At 36.9% G+C, this 23481-nt stretch overlaps 2 protein-coding genes and 1 long non-coding RNA gene across 5 annotated transcripts; all 3 read left to right on the forward strand.

The window, feature by feature from the left end:
* The first annotated feature begins 316 nt into the window (after positions 1-316).
* Positions 317-9502, forward strand: LOC112170989 (26S proteasome non-ATPase regulatory subunit 14 homolog). Of its 3 annotated transcripts, XR_005802117.1 has the most exons (8): positions 545-581; positions 2868-2907; positions 3023-3104; positions 3714-3890; positions 3973-4140; positions 4721-4926; positions 7418-7870; positions 9091-9502. XR_005802117.1 is itself a non-coding variant. In XM_040509321.1 (7 exons), the coding sequence occupies exons 1-6, from the start codon at positions 560-562 to the stop codon at positions 4910-4912; spliced, it is 681 nt and encodes a 226-aa protein (XP_040365255.1). In that variant the 5' UTR covers positions 545-559; the 3' UTR covers positions 4913-4926; positions 7418-8051. The 3 variants fall into 3 exon arrangements, 1 of the variants encoding a protein (XP_040365255.1); XR_005802118.1 differs by lacking the exon at positions 2868-2907 and having other exon boundaries at positions 317-581; XM_040509321.1 differs by lacking the exon at positions 9091-9502 and having other exon boundaries at positions 7418-8051.
* Positions 4941-8051, forward strand: LOC112174392 (mediator of RNA polymerase II transcription subunit 32-like). The gene is given in 3 exon segments (XM_024312158.2): positions 4941-5678; positions 7418-7743; positions 7746-8051. Coding segments are annotated over 2 exon segments (435 nt in total). The 5' UTR covers positions 4941-5678; positions 7418-7433; the 3' UTR covers positions 7871-8051.
* A 2308-nt stretch (positions 9503-11810) lies between the features above and the next one.
* Positions 11811-22621, forward strand: LOC112170990. The gene is made up of 4 exons (XR_005801398.1): positions 11811-11964; positions 12589-12648; positions 22208-22369; positions 22499-22621. It is a non-coding gene; the product is annotated as an uncharacterized LOC112170990 (long non-coding RNA).
* The last annotated feature ends 860 nt before the right edge of the window (positions 22622-23481 follow it).

Consider the following 23481-nt stretch of genomic DNA (forward strand, 5'->3'; position numbering starts at 1 on the left):
ATGTTCATGGCTGCACTATATCTCCAACAAAAAAGAATGTGACTCTTAAAAATTTAGCTACAAAATGCGAAATTGAATTATAGAGATTACATTCACAATGGTTCTTTACTTTTCTTCCGAATTTTTGCTAAAAAAAACCAAGCAAAAAGAAATTTGTAATGCTTTCGCATGTAAACGACACCGTATTACATAGAAGGCACCCACGTCAGCGAGTATTGAATTGAAAAATACTCTCCCAGAGAGTTCTATTTTGGAGTACGATCTGATAGGAAACACACCAAGCACGCAAAACCCAGAGAGAAGGAGAGTGCATGTCAGGTATGGAGAGGCTGCAGAGAATCTTCGCCGGTGCCGGAGGAGCTTTGGGCCACCCGCCGCCCGACTCCCCCACCCTCGATTCCTCCGAGCAGGTCTACATCTCCTCCTTGGTGCTCCTCAAAATGCTCAAGCACGGTAACTCTACGCTTGATTGATTTTTCAACTTCGGATTCATGCACGGACTTCAAAAAAACCCTAAGCGATTCCTTTTGTGGCTATGTTCATCGAAATATGCAAATACATGTTATTGTTGGCTCATTTAGGTTAGTTTTTCTCACTAGTTCGTTTGGATTTGGATACTTAATAGGAATACCATGAGGCGGCTATGTTTCCTTTTGTGGTTTTGGTTTGAGTGTTTGCCCCTTTGCCGGAGCAGAATTGCTGCACTTGATAGATTATAGCAAAAGACTTTATAAACTTTAATTGAATTATGTAGAACTCTACGTGGAGTGAGAATGGCGAATTATAGGTTCATATGCATTTTGGAAGGTCATTTGTGTCTTCAGAAAGACTCAGAAATATCTGATTTGCTAAGTGCGATTGAGTTTGCTAAAAGCAAGGGTAGATATATGAATTCATCTGCTACAAAATCATCGATCTTTCCTTTATTCTTATGCTGATAAACATAGGCTGCATAATGTGGAACTCTGTTCTATATGATACAGGAACCATAGTATGCTTAGAAGCTGCAGTATCGATAGCAAACAAAAGAAGCTGAAATCTCACATATCTCATGTGTACTGGAAGCGGCACAAGACTTGAGAAACAACTATTTTCTCCCGTTGTTACCTCTTGAAATATAGTAATTTCAAAATTCATTCATTCTAGTAGATACAAAACACTCGAGCCATCAATACAAAAATAAATTTATGTAGCATTTGTATATGCTCATACGAGGCTGCTTGTGCTAAGTTTCTAGTTTGAATAACTTAAGGTAAACCCAAAAGTGCAGCCATGAGGTGACATACGATGATGCGAAACTCTGTCACTTTATACTAGGAGGCACACATAAGAGCATAGAGTTTCTGTGGAAGATGGGGGTGAGGATGTGAATCAACTATGGTCTAGAGTTTGTTTATGGACTTCTCTTTGGGCATTCTTCTTTTCAGAATTTAGAGATTACTCTTTTCAGGCAATTCTTTATAATTGGAATTGCTGTTTGTTTGTCTTCCTTGTTCTTCTCCTTTTGTCAGTTCATTTGACTCCTTGTCTTCTGTGTTGTATTTTCTTTGGTTTGTGAATAAAGATTGTTTCTTATTGAAAAAAAGATAAGAGCATAAGTCTCTGTGCATGCATACAGTGTTTGTTTCATTTATGCATGCAGAACTTATGTTATATCTGTCCCGTATGGAACTCCGATTAACGTGAATTTTACTGCATGCACAACATCGTGTTGTATCTCTTTCTCCTATAAAACTCTTATTAGTGGGAAACTGGGAATAATGCATCAAAGACTCCACGGCTTGAGAAGAAAGTTGTGAAATCTAAATTTGATTGAACTTTGTAGTCATCACTCAATGAAAATTTGCAAGTTCATGAAGAGCCCAAGGAACTTTTGTGGTTATCCCAGTAACCTACATGGTGTCAACATAGAGTTTTGCAAGTTGTCCATTCATGTTGTAGTCACCTTCACCACCTAGACTCTCCTATTCTTCCTTTCCCTCTGCCCATACTTCCTATGGCACTGTTGATGAGGATGTTCTGCAATCATCACCTGCTCAACTGGACAGGGTAGGCCTTCAGGAGGGGATGCCACAAGCCCTGGATCTATTATAGGCCCTTCAAGTAGATGCAGCCTCAATAGCTACTAGCTGAATAAGCTAGCATACTATTATCATATTGACCTTCCCAAAATCCTAAATAGATAAAGGGTCCCCATGGAAGCATGATAGCATTTTCTTTTGTTTATTTGATACACAGCAATTGCACATGGCTGCATTGCAGACCTGGTTTAGAAACTGGGGCCTCCTGCCGAACCCTACAATCTCGAGCAGTTAGATAGGCAGTTTATTTAGGCAGTTCGAACCCCAGATGGGAGCAAAGCATGGGCCTTCCCATTCTTTTTAATGAATCAGGCCGGCATCCAATAGATTGCTCAATTGGTGGCTGTCATTTCATAATCTATCTCCCCTGATTATTCTCCAACCTCTTGTTTAATTTGGATGGAACCTAGCACAACACTTGCAACCGAAACCATTAACACAACATAGGGTAGCGCCTTGATGTGGTATTGTAGAAAGTAAATTATAAATATCTGGACCTCAGTATTATGAATTGAGATTGAGCAATATGAGAGGATCTACCTGGGAGAGAATACTGCAATTATTGGTTTGGAACTCAGTTAGAGAGAAACAGGGTCTGCTGAATTGAGTGGAGCCGGTTTTGTTAATCTTCCCATCTCACAAATTAGCCGTCTCAGGTGGAGAGTGAAACATGTCTGATGACGCATTTAGAAATCTTGGGCTGTTGTTGTTATTATTATTCTTTTTTTTTTTTTTGGATAGCATGTAACTTTTATAAGTTCTGTTGGTGTCATAATTGAATACCAGCAACTTGCATGCACGGCTTGAAAGTATCAATTTCATTTCGGTAATTACCGATAATTGTTTCCTTTCATTCTGTGTTTTGCAATATTGTTGATATAATGACCTTATTGTGCACTTCTGCCTCATTTTAGTTAACATTCTTTTTGTTGGCACTGCAGACCAGAGATGGTAGTTGGGCGGTACCATTCGCATCCTGGATTTGGATGTTGGCTATCCGGTGTGGACATTAATACCCAGCAGGTTGTAATTTAACTCATCTTTTATTTCATTTAATACGACAGAAGTTTATTTTTGTTTTTGATATGGAAGAATCTGTCAGAATGGGTCTTTTTTTTTTGTTTTGTTTTTGTGAACTATTAATTTCTCCTGATGGTATATGTCATATGTAATCATGTTGGTTCCTGTGATGTCTTTGTTAACAAGAATATAATTGATGTTCATAGTTCTTTGGCTTCAGTCAAGATATAGTCTTCTCCTTTAGCCCCCAAATTAGAAAACCTTGAGACCCAAAACAATATAGGTTGAGTTGTAAATCTTTACTTTTGAATGAAGGACAGTCACTGCTAACTATGCAGCCTTTGATGTATGTATCTAAATTTCGTATTTGTTTCTAGATGGTGTGTATATTTGTGTTCAACATTCTTTCGTTCGTGTGTTTGTTACCGAAGATGAAGTCTATTTTGACTCTTCTTGATGGGTTTAATGCCTGACCTTCATTGACTATGATTGTTAATAGTTAGTTGGTTAACGTATCCCGAGAAGAGGGAGCCTTGAGTTGTCTCGGATGATTTTCATACTGCTACCTACATATTACATTATACTTTTCTTATACCCTTTAATCTTCTGTAGAGCTTTGAAGCTTTGAATCAACGGGCTGTAGCTGTAGTGGTGGATCCAATTCAGAGCGTGAAGGGGAAGGTAGTCATTGATGCAATCCGCCTTATCAACCCACAAACTATGATGCTTGGCCAAGAACCACGGCAGACCACATCCAATCTCGGGCATCTAAATAAGCCATCAATTCAAGTAAGTTGTTGACAAGCAACTTTTAGATCACATTTTTTAAAGCTACAGCATTTTGATGTCTTCTGTAATGTTCTCTCTTCAGGCCTTGATCCATGGGTTAAATCGTCATTATTACTCCATAGCAATCAATTACCGGAAGAATGAACTCGAGGAGAAAATGTTGCTTAACCTTCACAAGAAGAAATGGACAGATGGGCTGACACTAAAGCGATTTGACACTCATTCAAAAACAAATGAGCAAACAGTTCAGGTAATGGCTTTTCATAGCTAACGTCATATTAGTGTGGAATCAATTTACTCTGTCGGCATTGGCTTTCTTTCTTGATTAGTTATTTGCCAATAATGTTTACTTGGAAAGGCGAGGAGTAGGTGTCAGCTTGTAATCAAAGCACTTTTAGGCCTCCCATGGGCTCGAAAATCTTCATAACCATTTTTGTGGGAGAATGCTCATTAGGAACTGCCTATGCAGCATATGCAACTATAAAAAGCGATTTTATTCGATGGGCAGGTTGAGATGTTTTCACTATCCAAAAGCTAATTGATGATAGAATAAGAAGAAACCCCTAAATGGTCTACTTAGTGTCGTTTGCATGGTTGCTTGTCCAAGTAATAAATAAAATAAACTGCCAGATTTTTCATTTTTGTTATAAAATATCTCTGTGTGTGTGTGTGTGTGTGTATAGATGAGGTTTTAATCATGTGTCATCTCCTGCTTCACTAGAATGACTGTTGGAGTGTTTCCAGCAAGCTTTTAATGCTAGCTGATTTTGATTAATGCATGGGTAAATGCTACATCAGTTAGTGATTCTTTCGTTATTTGGGTTTTGCAGGAGATGTTAAATCTAGCTGTTAAATACAACAAGGCAGTGCAGGAGGAGGATGAGCTGCCACCAGAGAAGCTTGCAATTGCAAATGTGGGAAGACAAGATGTTAAGAAGCACCTCGAAGAGCATGTCTCCAACTTAATGTCCTCAAACATTGTCCAGACCTTGGGCACAATGCTTGATACTCTGGTGTTCTAGAGTTTAGTAAGCAAGTAAGTTTGCATAACCGAACCTTCACTACCAAGTTTCTATATCGTTGAAACAGTCTGGAGTTGTAAGGTTGGTTTTAGCCAAATTGGTACACGCATGAAAGATACATCTTCTTGATGGTTTATTGTACTTGAAGTTCGTATTTCATGTCTCAGTTTGTTTGCTAATGTTGCAATTGGATTAGGGAGGATCTGCAAGTCTTACTGAGAAATTAGAAAATTAAGCTCAGTTCTCATTCTTTGTCTAATTTCATTAGATGACCTCATGCTCTTAATTTGTTGAACCTCCATAAAGGCTCAAAGGTGTCATCTGTAGTGGTTTTGTTCAAAATTGCCAGGGCTTGTTGCAAGGAGAATATAGGTCTTCGGTAGGCACATTATGTTTGATTTTCATAATTTAGAGATATAGAGCTAGTCTATCTCTATATGAAATTAATCTACTTGATATATTAATACACTAATGTCACGTAGATGAATCGTTTGGCGAAAATATGAAATTGGAAATTATAAAAGTGCGTATTCTGTGCCAAAACGTTTTGAAAGTTTGCCATTCTCGAAGGCTCAAAGCACAGGAAATTCTGGTTCTAAATCGTATGTAAAGGCAATCTTTGAAAGAGGGCATTTTACATCAAGTTAGTGCTATAAGAACTAGTTTGATATTCAGCATTTAAGCACCAAACAGATTTATAAGTTGCCTACGTCGTCGTCGTCTTCTTCTTCTTGGGTTCCTTCCCTCAGGCTTCTATCCTACCCAGGTATTCCCTCCTTTTATGTTTTTGCCTTTAGCTTCTCCTCTCGATTCAATTCATTGAGCAAGAATTAGTCGCCCTTCATTTTTTGTTTAAGTGTATCAAAATTATATTGGATATTCCGTCTGAATTTCTAGGTCTCATTGTTTGATCAGGGGTTTTCGGGTTTGGGGTCCTAATCCTTTTTTGTTAATCAATTCAACTTCCTAGCCCTTCAATATTGAAAGTTTGAGAATTTGCCATTTTCACATGTTTGTTGTACTGATGATCTTCTAGGATTCTCTTTGTTGCTTTCAAATGCTTGTCTTGCTTTACACCCTAACCCCGGAACATGTCTGTTTTACTTGCTGGTCTGATGAAGTCTTCTCAACTCCTACAGTTGTTTGAATTTCTCTTTAGAATCCAAACTCTGATTGACAAAGTGGAGTCAAGAATTCGAATTTGGAGAAGGAGTCTCTTCCCTTGGTTGGTCGTTTGCAGTTTATTCAATCTGTTTTTCTTATGATTCTATAGGTGGCCTGCATGAGTATCAAATTAGAAGATTCTTATGGTCCAGTATTAGACTTAGATTGAGCACCCTGGATTTTCTTCATTCATCTATCTACGAGTGATCATTTCTAGTGACTACCACGAGCGATATCCCTAGTAGAAGTTGTAATTAGTTCACTGCTGGTTTTCTCTTAATGTTTGTTCTCTGTTGATTTTGCCTTCTCATTAGGCTTGTTGGGAGAAGCCCGCTACATCATTGGGTGCTTGTTTGTATTTATCTCCCTTTGCAACATTTACGAAACAAACAAGGCATCTGGATATGGTATCACATCCCACTTCTCACTCGCATGGACGTAAATGTTATAATGGGAGTTTGTATCGTGCTCGTTTAGGATGAGAGTTTAGAATTTTATAATCAATAAAATAAGTGAAGCAAACTTGCAAAGGAACTCTGAATTGAGGTAAGCATCTCTTGGATTAAACCTTCCGTCTCAACCTTCTGTGATGCCTTAAATTGCCTGGTTGTGGAATTTCCTACCAAAAATCTGGTTTAGGGTTTATGGAACTTTAACCCGGGTCCAATGAATGTGAACAAACCAAACGCACCGTGGCCCTTATTTCTTGTCTCAATTCCCTTCTTTGGTTCGTCAACCCCAGTTCTCCACCCCCAAACCTGTAAAGTGCAACCTCAGTGTTGTACTTGTTGACTCTTTGTTCGGCTTCTCTCGTAGGCCAGGTTTTTTGTTTTGTTTTGTATAATATCATAGTTTAGGGTTTAACTTCTGGCTGATGGATGTCTAATATCATAGTTTAGGGTATATCATAGCTTCTTGTTGCCTCTATATCTGGTTAGTCCTTATGATTGAATTCATTGATGTCATGGTGAGCATTCAATTAAAATTTCGGTTTTCCATCTTCTTAAAAAGCTCTCTTCTAGCTTCATTTTTAGTTTAATTGTATGAAGTTATAGTGATCTTTAAAATATGGACTTCGAAATTGAAATGTGTAACGTGTACTCAGGTTTAAAGTGACAAAATTTTTGAACTTTGATGTGAGTTAGTATGAATTTCTAGGTTCTACTGTGAAATAAAACAACTACAGCTATTTTTTGTGCATTTTTTTTTTGGTTGGTCTTAAGCATATATAAAGTAAAGGTAGCCAATCCTTTACCTCATTTGTATATGTGTTTAAGGTTTTAGTTTTTTGCATTTTCCTCAATTAGTTGCAGTTCCCTAACATTTTACTAATACTGACAGCTGCTTGGCCCGCAAGATGGACAACATTGTGGATTCTCTAAACAACGCATACCAAGAGTTTGTTGTTGCTGCAGCTAATGTGCTCGAGGCCAAGGAAACTTCTGGCGGCCAAAAAACAACAGCCACGGATACTGCCCTAGAGAGCTTTCAGCAGAAGTGGGAACTCTTCAGAGTGACTTGTGATCAAGCAGAGGAGTTTGTGGAGTCTGTGAAGCAAAGGATTGGCTCAGAGTGTCTGGTGGATGAGGCAACCGGCCCTGTGGTAGGGAAGTCTGGGCAGACTACGACAACTGGGCTCCCACCAATCAGTGCAGTTTGATTGGAACAGAGAGTAAAGCTGTTCGATGGCTTGTCATAGGACTTCAATATGGTTCCGGAACAGCTGCTGGTTCAGCACACTCTCATCAATCAGCTCCTTTTGATGCTAGATTCTCTGAAGATTCAGCTCCATAGGTATGAAATTCAAACCCCTGTATCAACCAAGGTTGATAAGTTTTTATAGGTGGTGCATTGAAGTCCTCAAGTACTTATTAAATATGTAAATATGAGAAACAAAAAGGATTGACATTACAAGATCTGTGAAAAGATTAAGGTCCTAAATATAAGAAAGTACATGTGTGTGAAAGAATTGTCACATGTCAATCCTACCATACTCACCAAACACATAGTTCATGTAAAAAAGAAAAAAAGGCAAATATACAACAGATGTAATTTAAACTACAAATACCCCTCACCATTTCTCTGTTGTCTTAGCATAGAAGTAAATCTGACAGCTAACATGAAAAAGTTGATGCAACTTCCCTTGTATACACATTCAAGAGGCGTAACGTTCTTCAACAAATTCCTGTCTTATTTTTTTCTTCCTATTTTCTTTGATGCCTCTTGGCTGGGCCAAAAAGCAAACTTATGCCTCTGTTTGAGTTTAATTTTCCCAAACAGATATTGTTCATATGCATACAGATCAGTTATTATAGATTGCCAAAGGAGTCACATGTACACAAGTATCAGGCACTCACTTATTAGTTATAGAAGGGCCTAGCCATTTAGTGATCGCAATATTACCGTATCCCTTAAACTTTTCTGGGGATTTTAAGGGGCTGTGATTTTATTATTATGTGTACTTGTGCTGAGTCCCCTTTGGTTTTGTGATGAACTTATCACTTATAGGAGGGGGAAAGACTAAAAGACAAAAGAGAAGAATGAGTTGCTGAAAGACTTGAAGGTTATATGGTTATACCTATATGGATGTGCATTGCACCTAAGTATTTGTCCTTCTGCAGACATGGATAGCATGGGAGTAATTTTACTTTTATTTCCGATTACACAGGAACTACTATGGGAACACTTACTGTGATAATCCTGAATAGAGGGACGACTCTAGATTTCATCATTTTCCTGTTTTAGAGAATCTGAAAAGTGATGTTTGTATAATTTTGTTGACGTTCTGCTTTCAAGATCTCATCATTGGCAAGTTTTGGGTGGCTGTTTTAGGATAGGAATTCAAAACTCTTTCACGTGTTTGTGCATTTGTCCTAATGAAGTAAATCTTTGTTAACCTCTTGTATTCTTGAATGCATATGGCAATCCTTTATCTTTCTCATAAATGTTACGAGTGATTGATCACTTTATGTCACAAACTTTGCCTTTTCTTACAAACTGTTTTAACCTGGCAGATATCATCTTTGGAACATCAGGTCAATAAGATGGGTTATGTAATCAGTCTGAGTAATGTTAAAGATGCTGTTTACAGTTCAAGGACTGTTAGATTCTGCTGTGTTTGGGTGATATCGAATACACCGGATGCAGTCGTACTAGGTTCCAGATCATTGTTTCTGCTTCAGCAGTTGTGCTTTTGTGGGAGGCAATATGCAAATCATTTGTGGTTCCTTTGTAATCTATAACTGCCCGTAGTATTGTTGCCTCTGATGCACTCTTACACCTACAATAGACTATTTCTAGGAGACTTTTAACTTGTAACAACTGATCAAGAGCCAAGAGCAGTGCTTTTGTTGAAGTCATGTATTTACTGCCGTTTCTTTGTAATTGTAGGAAGGAAGCTGATTCCAATAAGTTCATCTTGAAAAAGAGAAAAAATTGCATTATGAATTCACGATCAATTTGCCTTTGTTACAGGGGATGTGACTTTCCATACGATTAGTATTCGAGACGTTTCTAGTTTCTAAATCAATGTGTTGGAAAACAAACACAGAATATCTCCAAGGGACCTATATGAACCCTACAATTAAGAAAGGTCGGTTGCTTTTGACCCTAAAAAATAGTTTAAAAAAAAGAAAAAGAAAAGAAAGATTGCTTTAAATTTTGCCAATGCGGTGTCATCGAAATTTTTTTTTTGCCAATTTGGGTTGTTTTAGTTGGTATGGGTATGCTTATGATTGAGCCCCTATCCAGATTCGATTTCCACTCTCAGCAGTCTTGTGATGTAAGTCTCTTGCAGAAATCCATACCTATTTATCTGTGGAGATATCCCGCGTCAGTCATTCAGAATTGATGTTGTAGGTCTGCCCTGGCATAGAAGTATATGATAGTCTTCCTCTCTCCAAAATTTTCTGTACAAACAAAAAAAAGCATTAAAACTTTTTCGAAAAGTATATTTTTTTTGTAATTATGACCATCTCTAGCAGAAATCCAAACTTATCTATCGATGGAGATACGTACCCTAGCGCGGAAGTGTAAGATAGTTTTCCTATCTCCCAACTTTTTTGTACAAAACAGAAGGATTTAAATTTGTTTGAAAAACAAAATTTTTTGTAATCCTGACCATCTTAAAATTTAGCAATATGCAAAATATTTGTAAAACTAGTTTTTTTTTTTTTTTTCCGATCAAATCAACAACTCAAATACAACGACCTATTGTGGGTCGAACTCATGACCTCTCACTTACAAAGGGGAGACTTATGCCACTAAACCAAATGGTACTGGGCTTTTAAAATAAGTTTTGATTATCAATATTGAATGAAATATATCAAAATTTCTACCCGAAATGTTCATGTATCCAAATTCAAAGTCCCAAAATTTCATTAGAAACTGAAATTTTGAACCTTATTTGATCACCTTACAGACACAGGTCCTTATTTGAACTTATTTAATAAAATTCCGGATTGTATGTATGAGGTTTCAAGTTCATATCAAGATTATATATATGAGGTCAGGAGTTTGAGCCCCATCCAGGGTGGGAATGGGGTGGGGTTTTTTTTTTTTAAAAAAAAAAAAAAAAAAAAAAAGGTTCATATCAAGATTTATTTCAAGTTAAATTTATGAAGTGTCAAAATTTGTACAATAACATCAGGAAGAAAAAAAAAAAAAACTTTTGAGTTTGCGACTTTGCGCAAGGCGCCGATTTGAAGGTCACACTATTCAGTTAAGAGCTGCTATGGCGTCCTACTCTCACAGGCCAATGTCAAGATCGTCTGGCCGCCACCACCACGTCGACATAATGTCCAGCACCAGCGCCCTTCTGCCCGGCGGCGAGTTCGTCAACGACGCGGAGGGCCCGTTCGATGTTGTCGACACGAAGAAGGCTCATCTCCAAGTGCTCCTCCGATGGAGGGTAAATGGTCTATCTTTACTGCTTCACCAGAATTGAAGCAAGTATGTGTTTGTGTGTTAAAAGAAGTCACGTCGATTTCACTACACGGTGGACTTAATAGAAGAACTAGAGAAAGACAGTAGAGGCGGATGATTAGATCTCGTGCACAAGTCGAAAGAGTGGGCTTGTCCGGTAACGTTTTTAAAAATGATTTTTCAAAAACCGATTTTGAAAATGAAAACGAGAAAACAAGATTGGATTTTTGAGATCCGAAAATGTGTCTGGTAGTTTATTCCAAAAACAATTTTCAAAAACGAGAACAGCAAAAATGCGTCCGGTACTACTGTATGAAAATACAAAAAACAATGAAAATGTATTCAGTTGTAGTATTTTTAAAATCTCAATTTTCAATATTTAGTGTAGAACTCAATTTTCGTTCTCTACATGTATATAAAAAAAAATCACAAGTAATTAATATAAAAGGATTTTTGATGAAGACTATTGGTGATGGAAGAAGAGAGCAATGAGAAAAGATGGCGACTGGAGATGAGAGAGAGTCCTGAGAAGAAGAGAGCGACGTGAGAGTATGGAAGAGAGCACGTTTTATATATTGGATGGGTGCTGCGGAGATCGTTTTAGCTTCATGTACATGGTATCTTGACTCAGACGGGGAAAGAAAGGACATTAACTAAGGAAAGGTTGGGAGTATAAACCATCACAACAACTCCTTGTGTTAAAAATATCCAGTCCAAATCTTGTCTTAGATACATAGAAATTAGTCCTTTGAACAGTCTTCAAATTTGTCGTTGAAATTTTGAATATCGTTTCCAGGAGTGTTCTAAAAATGTAATTAGTGGCATGGCGGAACGCAGTTTGCGAACCGTTGCCATTGCAACCAGAGAAATTAAATCGACAGATATTCCTGAGGGAGAGAATTCAAGACAATGGGCTTTACTTGAAAATGAGCTGGCTACTGTTGCTTGTTGTTGTGGGTATAAAGGTAAAACATCTAACAGGTTTCTCATGATAATGAGGTTACCTTTCTTGCCTTTCCGTTTTAATTTGAGAATAGATCTCCCACACGTAAACAACAAAAGTTCTCCACTGTTGCATAAATAACTTTTTGTGATTCTTTATATTTATTTTTTGGGATATCTTCACAAATGGTGTATGAATTTTAGGCATTTCTACACTTTGGTGTACCAACTTTCATAACTATCAGAATGGTGTATCAAGTTTGCTCCAATCTTTCATTTTGGTGTACGCCGTTAAATTTTCAGTTATCTTTGCATAAAAAAAAAAATTCCGTTATCTTTCCTTTAGCTTTGTCAGTTTTTTTTTTTGTAAAGATAACGGAAAGATAAAGGAAAATTTACCGGCGTACACCAAAATGAAAGATTAGAGCAAACTTGATACGCCATTCTGATAGTTATGAAAGTTGGTACACCAAAGTGTAGAAATGCCTAAAGTTCATACACCATTTGTGATGTTTTCCCTTATTTTTTCTTTGACAGCATATGTAATAGAATAGAACCATGCTAAGGGCCTTGGGTGTAATTTAAGGTGTAGAATATTTAGCGTTGTACTACCTTTCTCCAGTGGAAGCTAATATGTCTAATTGTAGAATCGTTGTCGCCCTGAGGTCAAAGATGCAGTGCAATCATGAATAAAGGCGGGTGTTAAGGTATTCTTTCACATTTTCTAAACAATAACTTTAGATGTTAATAAATGTCCATCTCATAACATTTTTTTTTGGGGCTGTGACCACTTACCCATTTTTAGCTTAAAAATTGTCCACTTACTCCACTAAGAGTTTTTTAACCCCATTTACCGATTCTAAAATTCATTGACAATTTTGCCCCCATTAAACAAATTAAAACTCATCATCTCTCTCCTCTCAGAATCACTCTCCTCCCGGACTCTCTCTCTCTCTCTCTCTCTCTCATACACACTAACACGGACCTCCGGCGATTCATACCACGACCTCAGACCGCCGGCCTCCTACATCTCCTTCCCCCGAAACGACGTCTGGATGGCTGCATCGGGAACGATTTCTAAACGCCTAACAGAGGCTCCATTTTCGTTTTTGATCTTCGGTGCCAAATCGAAAGATCTGATTGTGCTGTTCCTTCCGAGATGTTGCTGGAGGATGGCTTCTCAACTCCGATCGATGTCTCTGGATATTAGTCAATTATAGTGATGCAACGGGCTAGCGGTGGATTCGTCAATTACCCAGACAAAACTTCAGTGTGTTTTTAATGCTTGTTTTCAATGGGCATAGTTGGTTTATCAATTAAATTCAAGCTTTGGGTCTGGAGTCAGGACCGTTTCTCTCTCCCATAGTCCCATGCATGAATTGATGGATGATGATGTTCTCCCTCCCATGCATGAATTGATGGATGATGATGTGGGTGTTTCGGGAAGCTCGCAAAATTAATAACGATGGGTGAGCAATAATAATATTATAGAGGGGTAATAATGTTTCTATTAGGGTAATAATCATATTACTGGGGTCAATAATCATATTATTAGGGGGCAGTGATGTTTTTATTGGGGGGCAATAATAATATTACTGAGAGGCAATAATCTGATTATTGGGGGGCAATAATATAGTTATTGGGGGGCAATAATATGGTTAATGGGTATTATTGGGGGGCAATAAATTCAGCCCCCGGAATCCGGTCACCGTTCGCTGGATTCTGGTCATCGGTTGCCTGATTCCGGTCACCGGTCGCCGGAGTCCGCGGCCGGCCACTGGTCACCGGAGCACAACAAGGTGGATGATGACTTTTCTCTCTAAGTGAGAAAGAAGGAGAGGGCAAAAAAGTCCCAAAAATAAATAAAAAGAATAAAAAAAAGAATTAATTGGGTAAAGGGGAAATAATCTCTTAGAGTGTTTTGGGTAAATGGGGTTAAAAACTGTTAGTGGAGCAAGTGGGCAAATTTTAAGCTGAAATTGGGTAAATGATCATTTCCCCTTTTTTTTATGCTACACCATTACTACCTATAGGAAAATTCTACAATGTGTTAACGTATGACATGCATACAATTGCCTTAAAAGTGGTAAAATGCGTCCTCAAAATAGTAATATTAGTCCTCAAAGTGGTAACACGAGTCCTTAAAGTGGTAAATTTTCTTAGTTACCACATGAGTCCTCCAAATAGTAATATTAGTCCTCAAAGTGGTAACATAAGTCCTTAAAGTGGCAAATTTTCTTAGTTTACCATATGAGTCATCAAAATAGTAATATTAGTCCTCAAAGTGGTAACATGAGTCCTTAAAGGGGTAAAAATAGTTTATGTATGAGAAATGTTAACATATCATAACTTTACCCCTAACTATAATGGTAGATATAGAGGATGGATTAGGCTGGAGGTGTCTAGTGGCTTTCTGGGTGTACCTTTTAGCTTCAGGTTTTCAGAATACATGTGAAAGCCTCTAGGATCAAGCTAGTGGCCTATATTTAGTGACAATTTGTTGTTTAACCTCTGAAGAGTTGTCTTGTTCAAGCGGTGAGGCTTTTTGTTTTTTTTTTTCTCTTTCCCTGATTAGAAACTAAAGTAATGATTTAAAATTTTAAATAGCAAACTTTCTGATAAGGTTCTTTTGATCTAAATAGCAAATTGAGAGAGGTTCTTTTCTCCTGAGTAATGTTTAAGAACGTAATCAGCATTACTTGGCACCTCTCTGACACTTCTGCTTTTACAAATTAAACTCTAAACTGAATAATACAGCTTACTTTAATAAAGAACAAGTGAGACCTAATCTTGGGTTTGTCGAGCAACAAGTATGTTTATTTTTATACAAGTACAACAAAGACAGATTGTCATAAAAGAATGGAATAAAATTGTATGTCACATGGATGGAAAACCCATATCCAGGTTAGCAGCAAATGTCTTGCACAATTATTGTAACGAAACTTCTATAGGGTGCTCAGAGCTGTTGATTTTCTTTATAGTTTACTGAAAACAGTGTTGAATTTCCACAATAAAATACTAGAGAGGTTCAGACTCGAGACCTGCAAAAATGGACCATTTGCATTCCAGTCATTTGACTCCTGGATAAGTGAGGATTCTGGTATAGAGAGAGGATTTAAGCTCTTTTTTAGCATGTTGAAGTGTAGCACTACTGGTTTTTGCAGGATGCAATACCCTTGTTTGATGATTCACTCATCTTAAACGACTACACCAATAATGTTAAACCATAATTACATGCTCACAATCATAAAAAGGATTAAGGCTTACCTTCAGCAATCACTGGCATGGATTCCATCTTATGCTACAAACACGAACACTGAATATGGCCTTCTGTTACTTACCAACTTGCTTCTCAATGGACAGAACAATATGCAAAACGTCGGTAGTAATCAGGGACCAATTCATCTGTATATATAGGAGACTTAACCCTCAAGAAGCTTCCCATTAAAGCTATCCATATCGGTTTAGGTTTCCTAATTAGATTCTTAATGTAACACTTCATTGTAATCTTTCTTGCAGACTAAGAATAGGATTACTTACCTTAATGAATAGATACACTGCTTCATTAAGTTACAAGTATTGATTTACTGTTTGTATCCATGTTAAACTAGGATTGATATTAAGCTAATTATCAATTACTTTATGATGATATGTGTTATGTCCATATTTGATCTTACAATCTCCCCCTTGGACTCACACATATCATGCTCGATGATTTGCACCAGAGAACATCAAAACCTACTTAACTTACTGAAGTGCGCGCCAGATAACAAACTTAAATCGAAAATCCATTCCAACATGGTCAGATCACAATTACTTATGCAGAGCAAGAAACAGTATACATTTTAACAAAAATGCAGAGTTTCAAAACCACAAACACAAGCTCCTGCAATCCACATATGTCAAACCAGAAGTGATACAATATATGTTAATGTGTATCAACAAGTAAACATATATTAGGTCCTACTTTATGTTTCTAAAACCAAAAACTCAAGCAAATTTACTGAACACTGATGGCTTAAAGATATTGCTTGAACCTTAACATCATGCTTCACATGATTTAAGCCATCTGATAGCAAGTATAACTTTAAACACAAAATCGATAATTTTCAGAACATTCAACAAAAACTGCAGTAATAACCAAAATCTGAAAATACCTCAAAATTTATTAATAATAAAATCTGTCATTACAAACAAGTTGTGATAAACAAAATAAAAGATCACAACTAAAACACAAGAACTCAAAAAACCTTAGAATTTTAAATGCTCCAACTGGACTAACTCTCTACTGAACCTAAGCATCTAAATTAGCTAAAATTCCAATGCTTGCTGTATGTTTCTGGAATGCTGCTACTGACAATGCCTTGGTGAAAGGATCTGCTAGCTGTGAATTTGTGTCAATACTCAAAACAGCTATTTCACCATGCTTTACTCTTTCTCTAACACTGTAATACTTTAGATCAATATGCTTGGAATTATTTGACCTTTTACTGTTCTTGCTAAAGAAAACTGCAGCCTCATTGTCACAATAAATTACAAGTGTTCCAGCCACAATGTGACTCAATACTTTGGTCTGCATGAGAAAATTCCTAATCCAAAGTCCTTCACACACAGTTTCATATACTGCAATAAATTCAGCTTGCATAGTAGAAGTTGAAACAAGTGTTTGTTTCATGGTTTTCCAAGCAATAGCACCTCCTGCAAGCAAGAACACATATCCACAAGTGGACTTCTTGGAGTCTGGATAATTCCCTGCAAAATCCGAGTCTGAGAATCCAATGAGTTTCAGATCCTCCACTTGCCTATAAACTAGCATGTGGTTTTTAGTTCTCTGCAGGTATCTCAACACTTTCTTCCCAGCTACCCAATGTTCATGGCTTGGATTAGATTGGAATCTTGACAAAATTCCTACTGCAAAAGACAAATCCGGCCTAGTGCAGACTTGTGCATACATGAGACTTCCTACAAGTCTGGCATAAGGCTTTGACTCCATATTTTCTTTCTCAACATCACTATTGGGACTTTACTTCTTGGTTAACTTATTTCCTTTGGACATGGGAACTTCTCCAGCTGCACACTTCTCCATACCAAATCTCTTTAAAATTTTGGTAACATAATTCTGTTGAGACAAACCAAGTAGTCTCTGTGCCCTATCTCTTTTAATCTCAATACCTAGTACATAGGATGCTTCTCCTAAGTCTTTCATGTCAAAATTCCTTGACAGAAAACTCTTGGTATCTTTAAGCAATTTAATGTTACTGCTAGCCAAAAGTATATCATCCACATAGAGTACCAGAAAAATAAAATTGTTCCCAACAGTCTTCAAATAAACACACTCATCAACAAGATTTTCTGTAAATCCAAAAGTAGAAATCACAGAATCAAATTTCTTGTACCACTGTCTAGAAGCTTGTTTTAGGCCATAAATTGATTTTCTTAACTTACACACTAAGTTTTCACTTCCAGCTTGTACAAACCCTTCTGGCTGCCTCATATAAATCACTTCATCTAGTTCACCATTCAAGAAAGCTGTTTTAACATCCATCTGGTGCAGCTCCATATCAAAATGAGCCACCAAAGCCATGATTATCCTAAACGAGTCTTTTGTAGAAATTGGAGAAAAAGTCTCAGTAAAATCAATGCCCTCCTTCTGTGTAAAACCTTTGGCAACTAATCTTCCTTTATGTCTCTCTACGTTGCCATTTGCATCTCTTTTGGTTTTGAAAACCCATTTACAACCTATAGGCTTCTGTTTGGGGTCAGGTTCAACTAATTCCCAAACTGCATTTTGGCTCATGGAATCAATTTCTGCTTCCATTGCTAGCTGCCATTGATGAGATTCACTACTTTCAATGACCTGATTAAATGTAGTTGGATCATTGTCCTCTGCACAATCCATTTCAATTTCTGCTTCTTGCAGATAAACAATGTAGTCACTCTCTTCCCCCCCATAAGTTGGTTTTCTTGCTCTCTGTGATCTTCTAGGTTGAGCCACTGGATGATTTTGAGGTTCAGTTACTTGACCAGTTACGTGGTCAGTTACTTGGTCAGTGACATGGGCAGTTACATGGGCAGTGACATGGTCAGTGACCAGGGCAGTGACTTGACCAAGTACAGTTACTTGGATAGTTACATGGTCAGTGACATGGGCAGTGACTTGACCAGGCACAGTTACTTGGTCAGTTACATGGGCAGCGACTTGGTCAGTGACATGGTCAGTGACTTGGTCAGTTACTCGACCAGGGTCAGTGACATGGTCAGTTACGTGACCAGTGACATGATCAGTTACATCTTGTTCTAAAGGCAATGCTACACTTATATTCTCATCTGACACAATTTCCTCAAAATCTGAGGTTAAATCCTCAAGGTTTGTATTGTGAACCTTTTCACTTAGAAACTTTACTTGATGTGTTTCAAAAATTCTAGGTGAATGATGAGCAGAATATAATTTATAGCCTTTAGATTTATCTGGATAACCTATAAAATAGCAACTAACAGTTTTGGGGTCAAGTTTATTCAAGCTTGGATTATAAATCCTAGCTTCTGCATGACATCCCCAAACATGACAGTGATGAAGACTAGGTTTCCTGCCACACCAAAGCTCAAAAGCAGTATTTTCTATGGCTTTGCTAGGTGTCCTATTGCAAATATAATTTGCAGTTTTTAAAGCCTCACCCCACAGAAATTTAGGCAAACCAGTTGTACACATCATGCATCTAACCATGTTCAAAAGAGTCCTATTCTTTCTCTCTGCAACACCATTCTGTTGTGGATTATAGGGTGTTGTGTATTGAGCTTTAATTCCATTGTCTTGCAAAAACAAGGCAAATGGACCCTTTTGTTGGCCGGATTCAGTGTACTTTCCATAGAACTCTCCCCCTCTATCTGACCTCACTGTTTTGATTTTCTTTTCTAGTTGATTTTCTACCTCAGACTTAAAGATTTGAAAGGCTTTCAATGCTTGTGCCTTTTCTGAAAGTAGATAAATATAACTGTATCTAGAAAAGTCATCAATGAATGTGATAAAATACACATTCCCACAGATAGTTTGATGCCTAAATGGTCCACATATATCAGTGTGTATGAGTTCTAATAAATTTTGGCTTCTATATGCAGTCTTCTTTCTAGTATTAGTTATTTTTCCCTTAAAGCATTCAACACAGTCTGTTAGATCAGAAAAATCAAGTTCATTTAGGATGTTGTTTTTCACCAAAATTTTCAGTCTCTCTTTTGAAACATGGCCGAGTCTTCTATGCCATAAAAATGCAGACTTTTCATTTTGTTTGGTTCTTTTAACACCTGTTAAAGTGTTAGTACTGTTTGTGTTATTTTCAACAAGTAAAATTTCTTGTTGAGCCATTGAACAATTTAACTGTAAATAATCATTCATAATAACACCAGAACCAATTTGAACAGAATTTTTAGAAATAAGAATTCCATTACTATCCATAACAAGTCTACAACCAGATTTTACTAAAAGAGAAACCGAAACCAAATTCCTTCTCATGGAAGGTACATAAAAAACATTGTCCAAAACTAACAATTTTCCTAATCCTAAATCGAGCTTTAAGGTTCCAATAGCCTTGACTGCCACTCTCATGCCATTGCCTACACACAGGTTCACTTCATCACTTTTTGGGATTCTCCTCCTTATGAATCCCTGCAAAGAATTAGTAATATGAATAGGTGAGCCTGAATCTATCCACCAAGACTGTGGTTCAACATTTATAAGATTAATTTCTAAAGAAAAAACTGTATTAGAAAAAATCTTACCCTTTTTGGCTAACCAATTTTTATAGCCAGTGTAGTCCTTTTTCATGTGTCCTACCCTTTTGCAAAAGTAGCACTTGAACCTAAATGGCCTATTTTCCTTGGCCACTGCAGCTGTTGAACTCTTAGTTATGGCTTTGATAGGCTTGAGCTTATTTTGGGGCTTTTTCCTTTTAGGCTTCTCAATGAGGTTAATGGTTGTAGCAGGTTCCTTTTCTTCCTTGATCCTAGATTCTTCATCCACACAGATGGATATAAGTTCATCTAGAGTCCAGTTTCCCTTTTGAGAGTTGTAACTGGTCCTAAGATGACTAAAACTGTTAGGCAAGGAATGTAGTGCATAATGCACTACCTGCTCATCCCTAACCCCCATCAAGAGCTCCCTGAGTCTGCCATTTATATTGATCATCTTCATAATATGCTCTCTAACTCCCCCTGAACCCATGTACTTCAAATCATGAAACTCCTTGGTTAGCCTAGCAGCTTCTGCCTTTTCACTTTCTTTAAACTTAGCACCTATGAGTTCCAAAAAATCTGATGCTAGCTCAGGTTCTTCTATACTTCCTCTGACAGTCTTGGACATAGAGGTACGAATGAGGTTCTTAGCCATTCTATTGGATCTATGCCACTTCTTGTAAAGATCAGTTTCCTTCTTAGTGCTCTTTTCAGTTAACTCTTCAGGTTTGTCCTCAGTGAAGCAATAGTCTATGTTCTCATGCATTCCCATATAGTTCTCTACAGAATCTAGCCAAGCTCTATAGTTGGTTCCAGTTAGCATCAAGACACTGTTCAAGTTCATGTAAGAGTTACCTAAGGAGCAAAACAAAAATTCGTGTGAGTTCTCAATTTGTAAAGAAAATAACTTTAAGTTTTCTGTGTTTTATTTAGCTTTAAGCAACCAAAACAAGAACATACAGAAAACCTAAACAATCCATACTTGCATTCATATCAGTCCATAACCAAAAATAATGTTAAGCAACACTTTTGAGCAGAAGCATAACATCCCGGAGTTCTTTATCAATATACCATGTTCAATGAAAACAAGTTATCCAAAGAAATTTATCCACATGTTTAGACAGAAGAAAAATTTCTAAGTATCCGTATTTATTTTCATCAAGCACGCATATTGTTGTTTTGTATTCTAAAACCATACTTGACCACTTCTTTGGAAGATAAAACTGAAGCATGGTTTTAAAACACAAAACACAATTTCAGTTTTGTTACTCGATCAGTTACATGGTCAGTGACCTGACCAGTTACGTGGTCAGTGACCTGACCAGTTACATGGTCAGTGACATGACCAGTTACATGGTCAGTGACATGATCATTTTTTTCTGCCAACATCAATGAAGAATGCTTTGTGCATCATAATCACTTATGCCAACAGAAAACCACAAAACCCATGAGCTTTTAACTTTATATTCTACCCAGATTCATCCTTGTAAGAAAATTAAGCTCTCATATCTGTCAATTTTAATAATGTGTAAAAAAAATTCTGGGAGATTTTTGTTCTTCATGCAATTTTTACACAATCACAGATACAATACCATATCATCAATCAATTCAACATGCATATTCAAGCATAACCAAAATTGATTTGATTCCAAGAAACCACAGAACAATCAAGAAATTGTAAATTTCATCCGGTCACCATCTACTCTAACCTAAAGCACGCCGGGAATGCAACTAGTGTTCTTGAGCACAATCAAAAACTCAATTATCATGCTATGAATTGAAATCAATTTCACAGAAAAACCTGTTTTTGCTTTTTCCCCAATTTGCTGCTAAAAATCACAGCGGAAGCGTGAATTTGATAATTAACCAGATGCAGCAATCGACTTAAGTAACTTACTTTGATCAATTACATGACCAGTTACATGGTCAGTGACTTGGTCAGTTACTTGACCCGTAAAGCAAAAACCTTTTTTATTTATTTATTTTGTTTTTTATATTTGTTTTGCAAAACCCTAAAACGATTTTGATATATGTGAGCCTATGCTCTGATACCAATTGTTAAACCATAATTACATGCTCACAATCATAAAAGGGATTAAGGCTTACCTTCAGCAATCACTGGCATGGATTCCATCTTATGCTACAAACACGAACACTGAATATGGCCTTCTGTTACTTACCAACTTGCTTCTCAATGGACAGAACAATATGCAAAACGTCGGTAGTAATCAGGGACCAATTCATCTGTATATATAGGAGACTTAACCCTCAAGAAGCTTCCCATTAAAGCTATCCATATCGGTTTAGGTTTCCTAGTTAGATTCTTAATGTAACACTTCATTGTAATCTTTCTTGCAGACTAAGAATAGGATTACTTATCTTAATGAATAGATACACTGCTTCATTAAGTTATAAGTATTGATTTACTGTTTGTATCCATGTTAAACTAGGATTGATATTAAGCTAATCATCAATTACTTTATGATGATATGTGTTATGTCCATATTTGATCTTACAAATAACACCTATGTGAACCTGCAGGTACACATGGTCACTGGAGACCATTTTTTGACTGCAAAAGCAATCGCGTTAGAGTGTGGAATTATTTCTGATAAAGATACTACTGAGCCTAATATCATTGAAGGAAAAACATTCCATGAATTATCTGAAAAAGAAAGAGAAGAATGTGCAAATAATATAAAGGTGTGGTTTCAACATTGTGAAAGTTCTGATTACATTAGCTTTTAGATTTTCAGTATTTCTTAATCATTCAATTATCTTCTAGAAGTGTGAGTTGTACATTGGCTTACTTCATGGCATGGTGTTGCTCAGGTAATGTGGAGATCTTACCCGAATGACAAGTTATTGCTTGTGCAAGCATTACGGAAGGGGGCATATGTTGTTGCAGTAACAGGAGATGACACTAATGATGCTCCTGCCCTTCATGAGGTATATCATCTTTGTGAGTTATATATCTTTGTATATAATTTGTGCCTTCATATTCTTTAATGTTAGAAGACATCTCAAGATGACTGCTATAATTCTACATTCGGCATATAAGCATCTTATAACCTTGCCCGTGTTGAATTTATATGCGAGATATTGTGAATGAGAAGTTGAAGATATACCAAATCCTGTATGTACTATTCTGTATACTTAATAAATTAATCATATGCAAACATATCATTAAGATGAAGACATACAGGTGGATTTTCACGATGGATCTTTCACAGGCAAAGAAAATAGAAGGGTCGTTGATCAGCAAAAAGTTATTAGTGCCGACTATTGTAAATCTATTGAAAGAAGAAAAATAATACATAAAATTATTTGTATTCAAGCAATCAAGATTAATGTTTCTATTCCATTCTTCGCAGTTCTTTATCATGTTATAAGAAGGCAACAATGTTGACTTGTCCGGAGTTTTGTGCTAATTGTGGTAATTGTAGCCTTTTGGCTTTAGGTGGCCAAGTCTTAACCTATATCTTTTCCTGGTGTTTTTTTTAGTTGTTTTGGGACGGCTGGATTTCTTGTCCATCTACTTTCATACTTGGTTTGCTATCTATTTTTAAAGTTCTTGTTTGAAAAATGGACTACAAGAGGTGTTTATGTGTATGCTTAAATACATATATGCATCCTTTCTGTGTGTCGCATGTCAATATCCATGCTGGCACAAACGTAAAGTAAGTGGGGTGTAATGCAACTCATCTATGACTATATTGATTTGTTTAGACGCCAGTTTTGTAAGAAACAGCTCCAAGTCATAAGACTTCTACGACATTTGTAGCAATAAATTCTTTTGAAACGGATGCTGAAGA

This window comes from Rosa chinensis, chromosome 6 (genome assembly GCF_002994745.2).
Source record: "Rosa chinensis cultivar Old Blush chromosome 6, RchiOBHm-V2, whole genome shotgun sequence".
Classification (NCBI taxonomy): Eukaryota; Viridiplantae; Streptophyta; class Magnoliopsida; order Rosales; family Rosaceae; genus Rosa; species Rosa chinensis.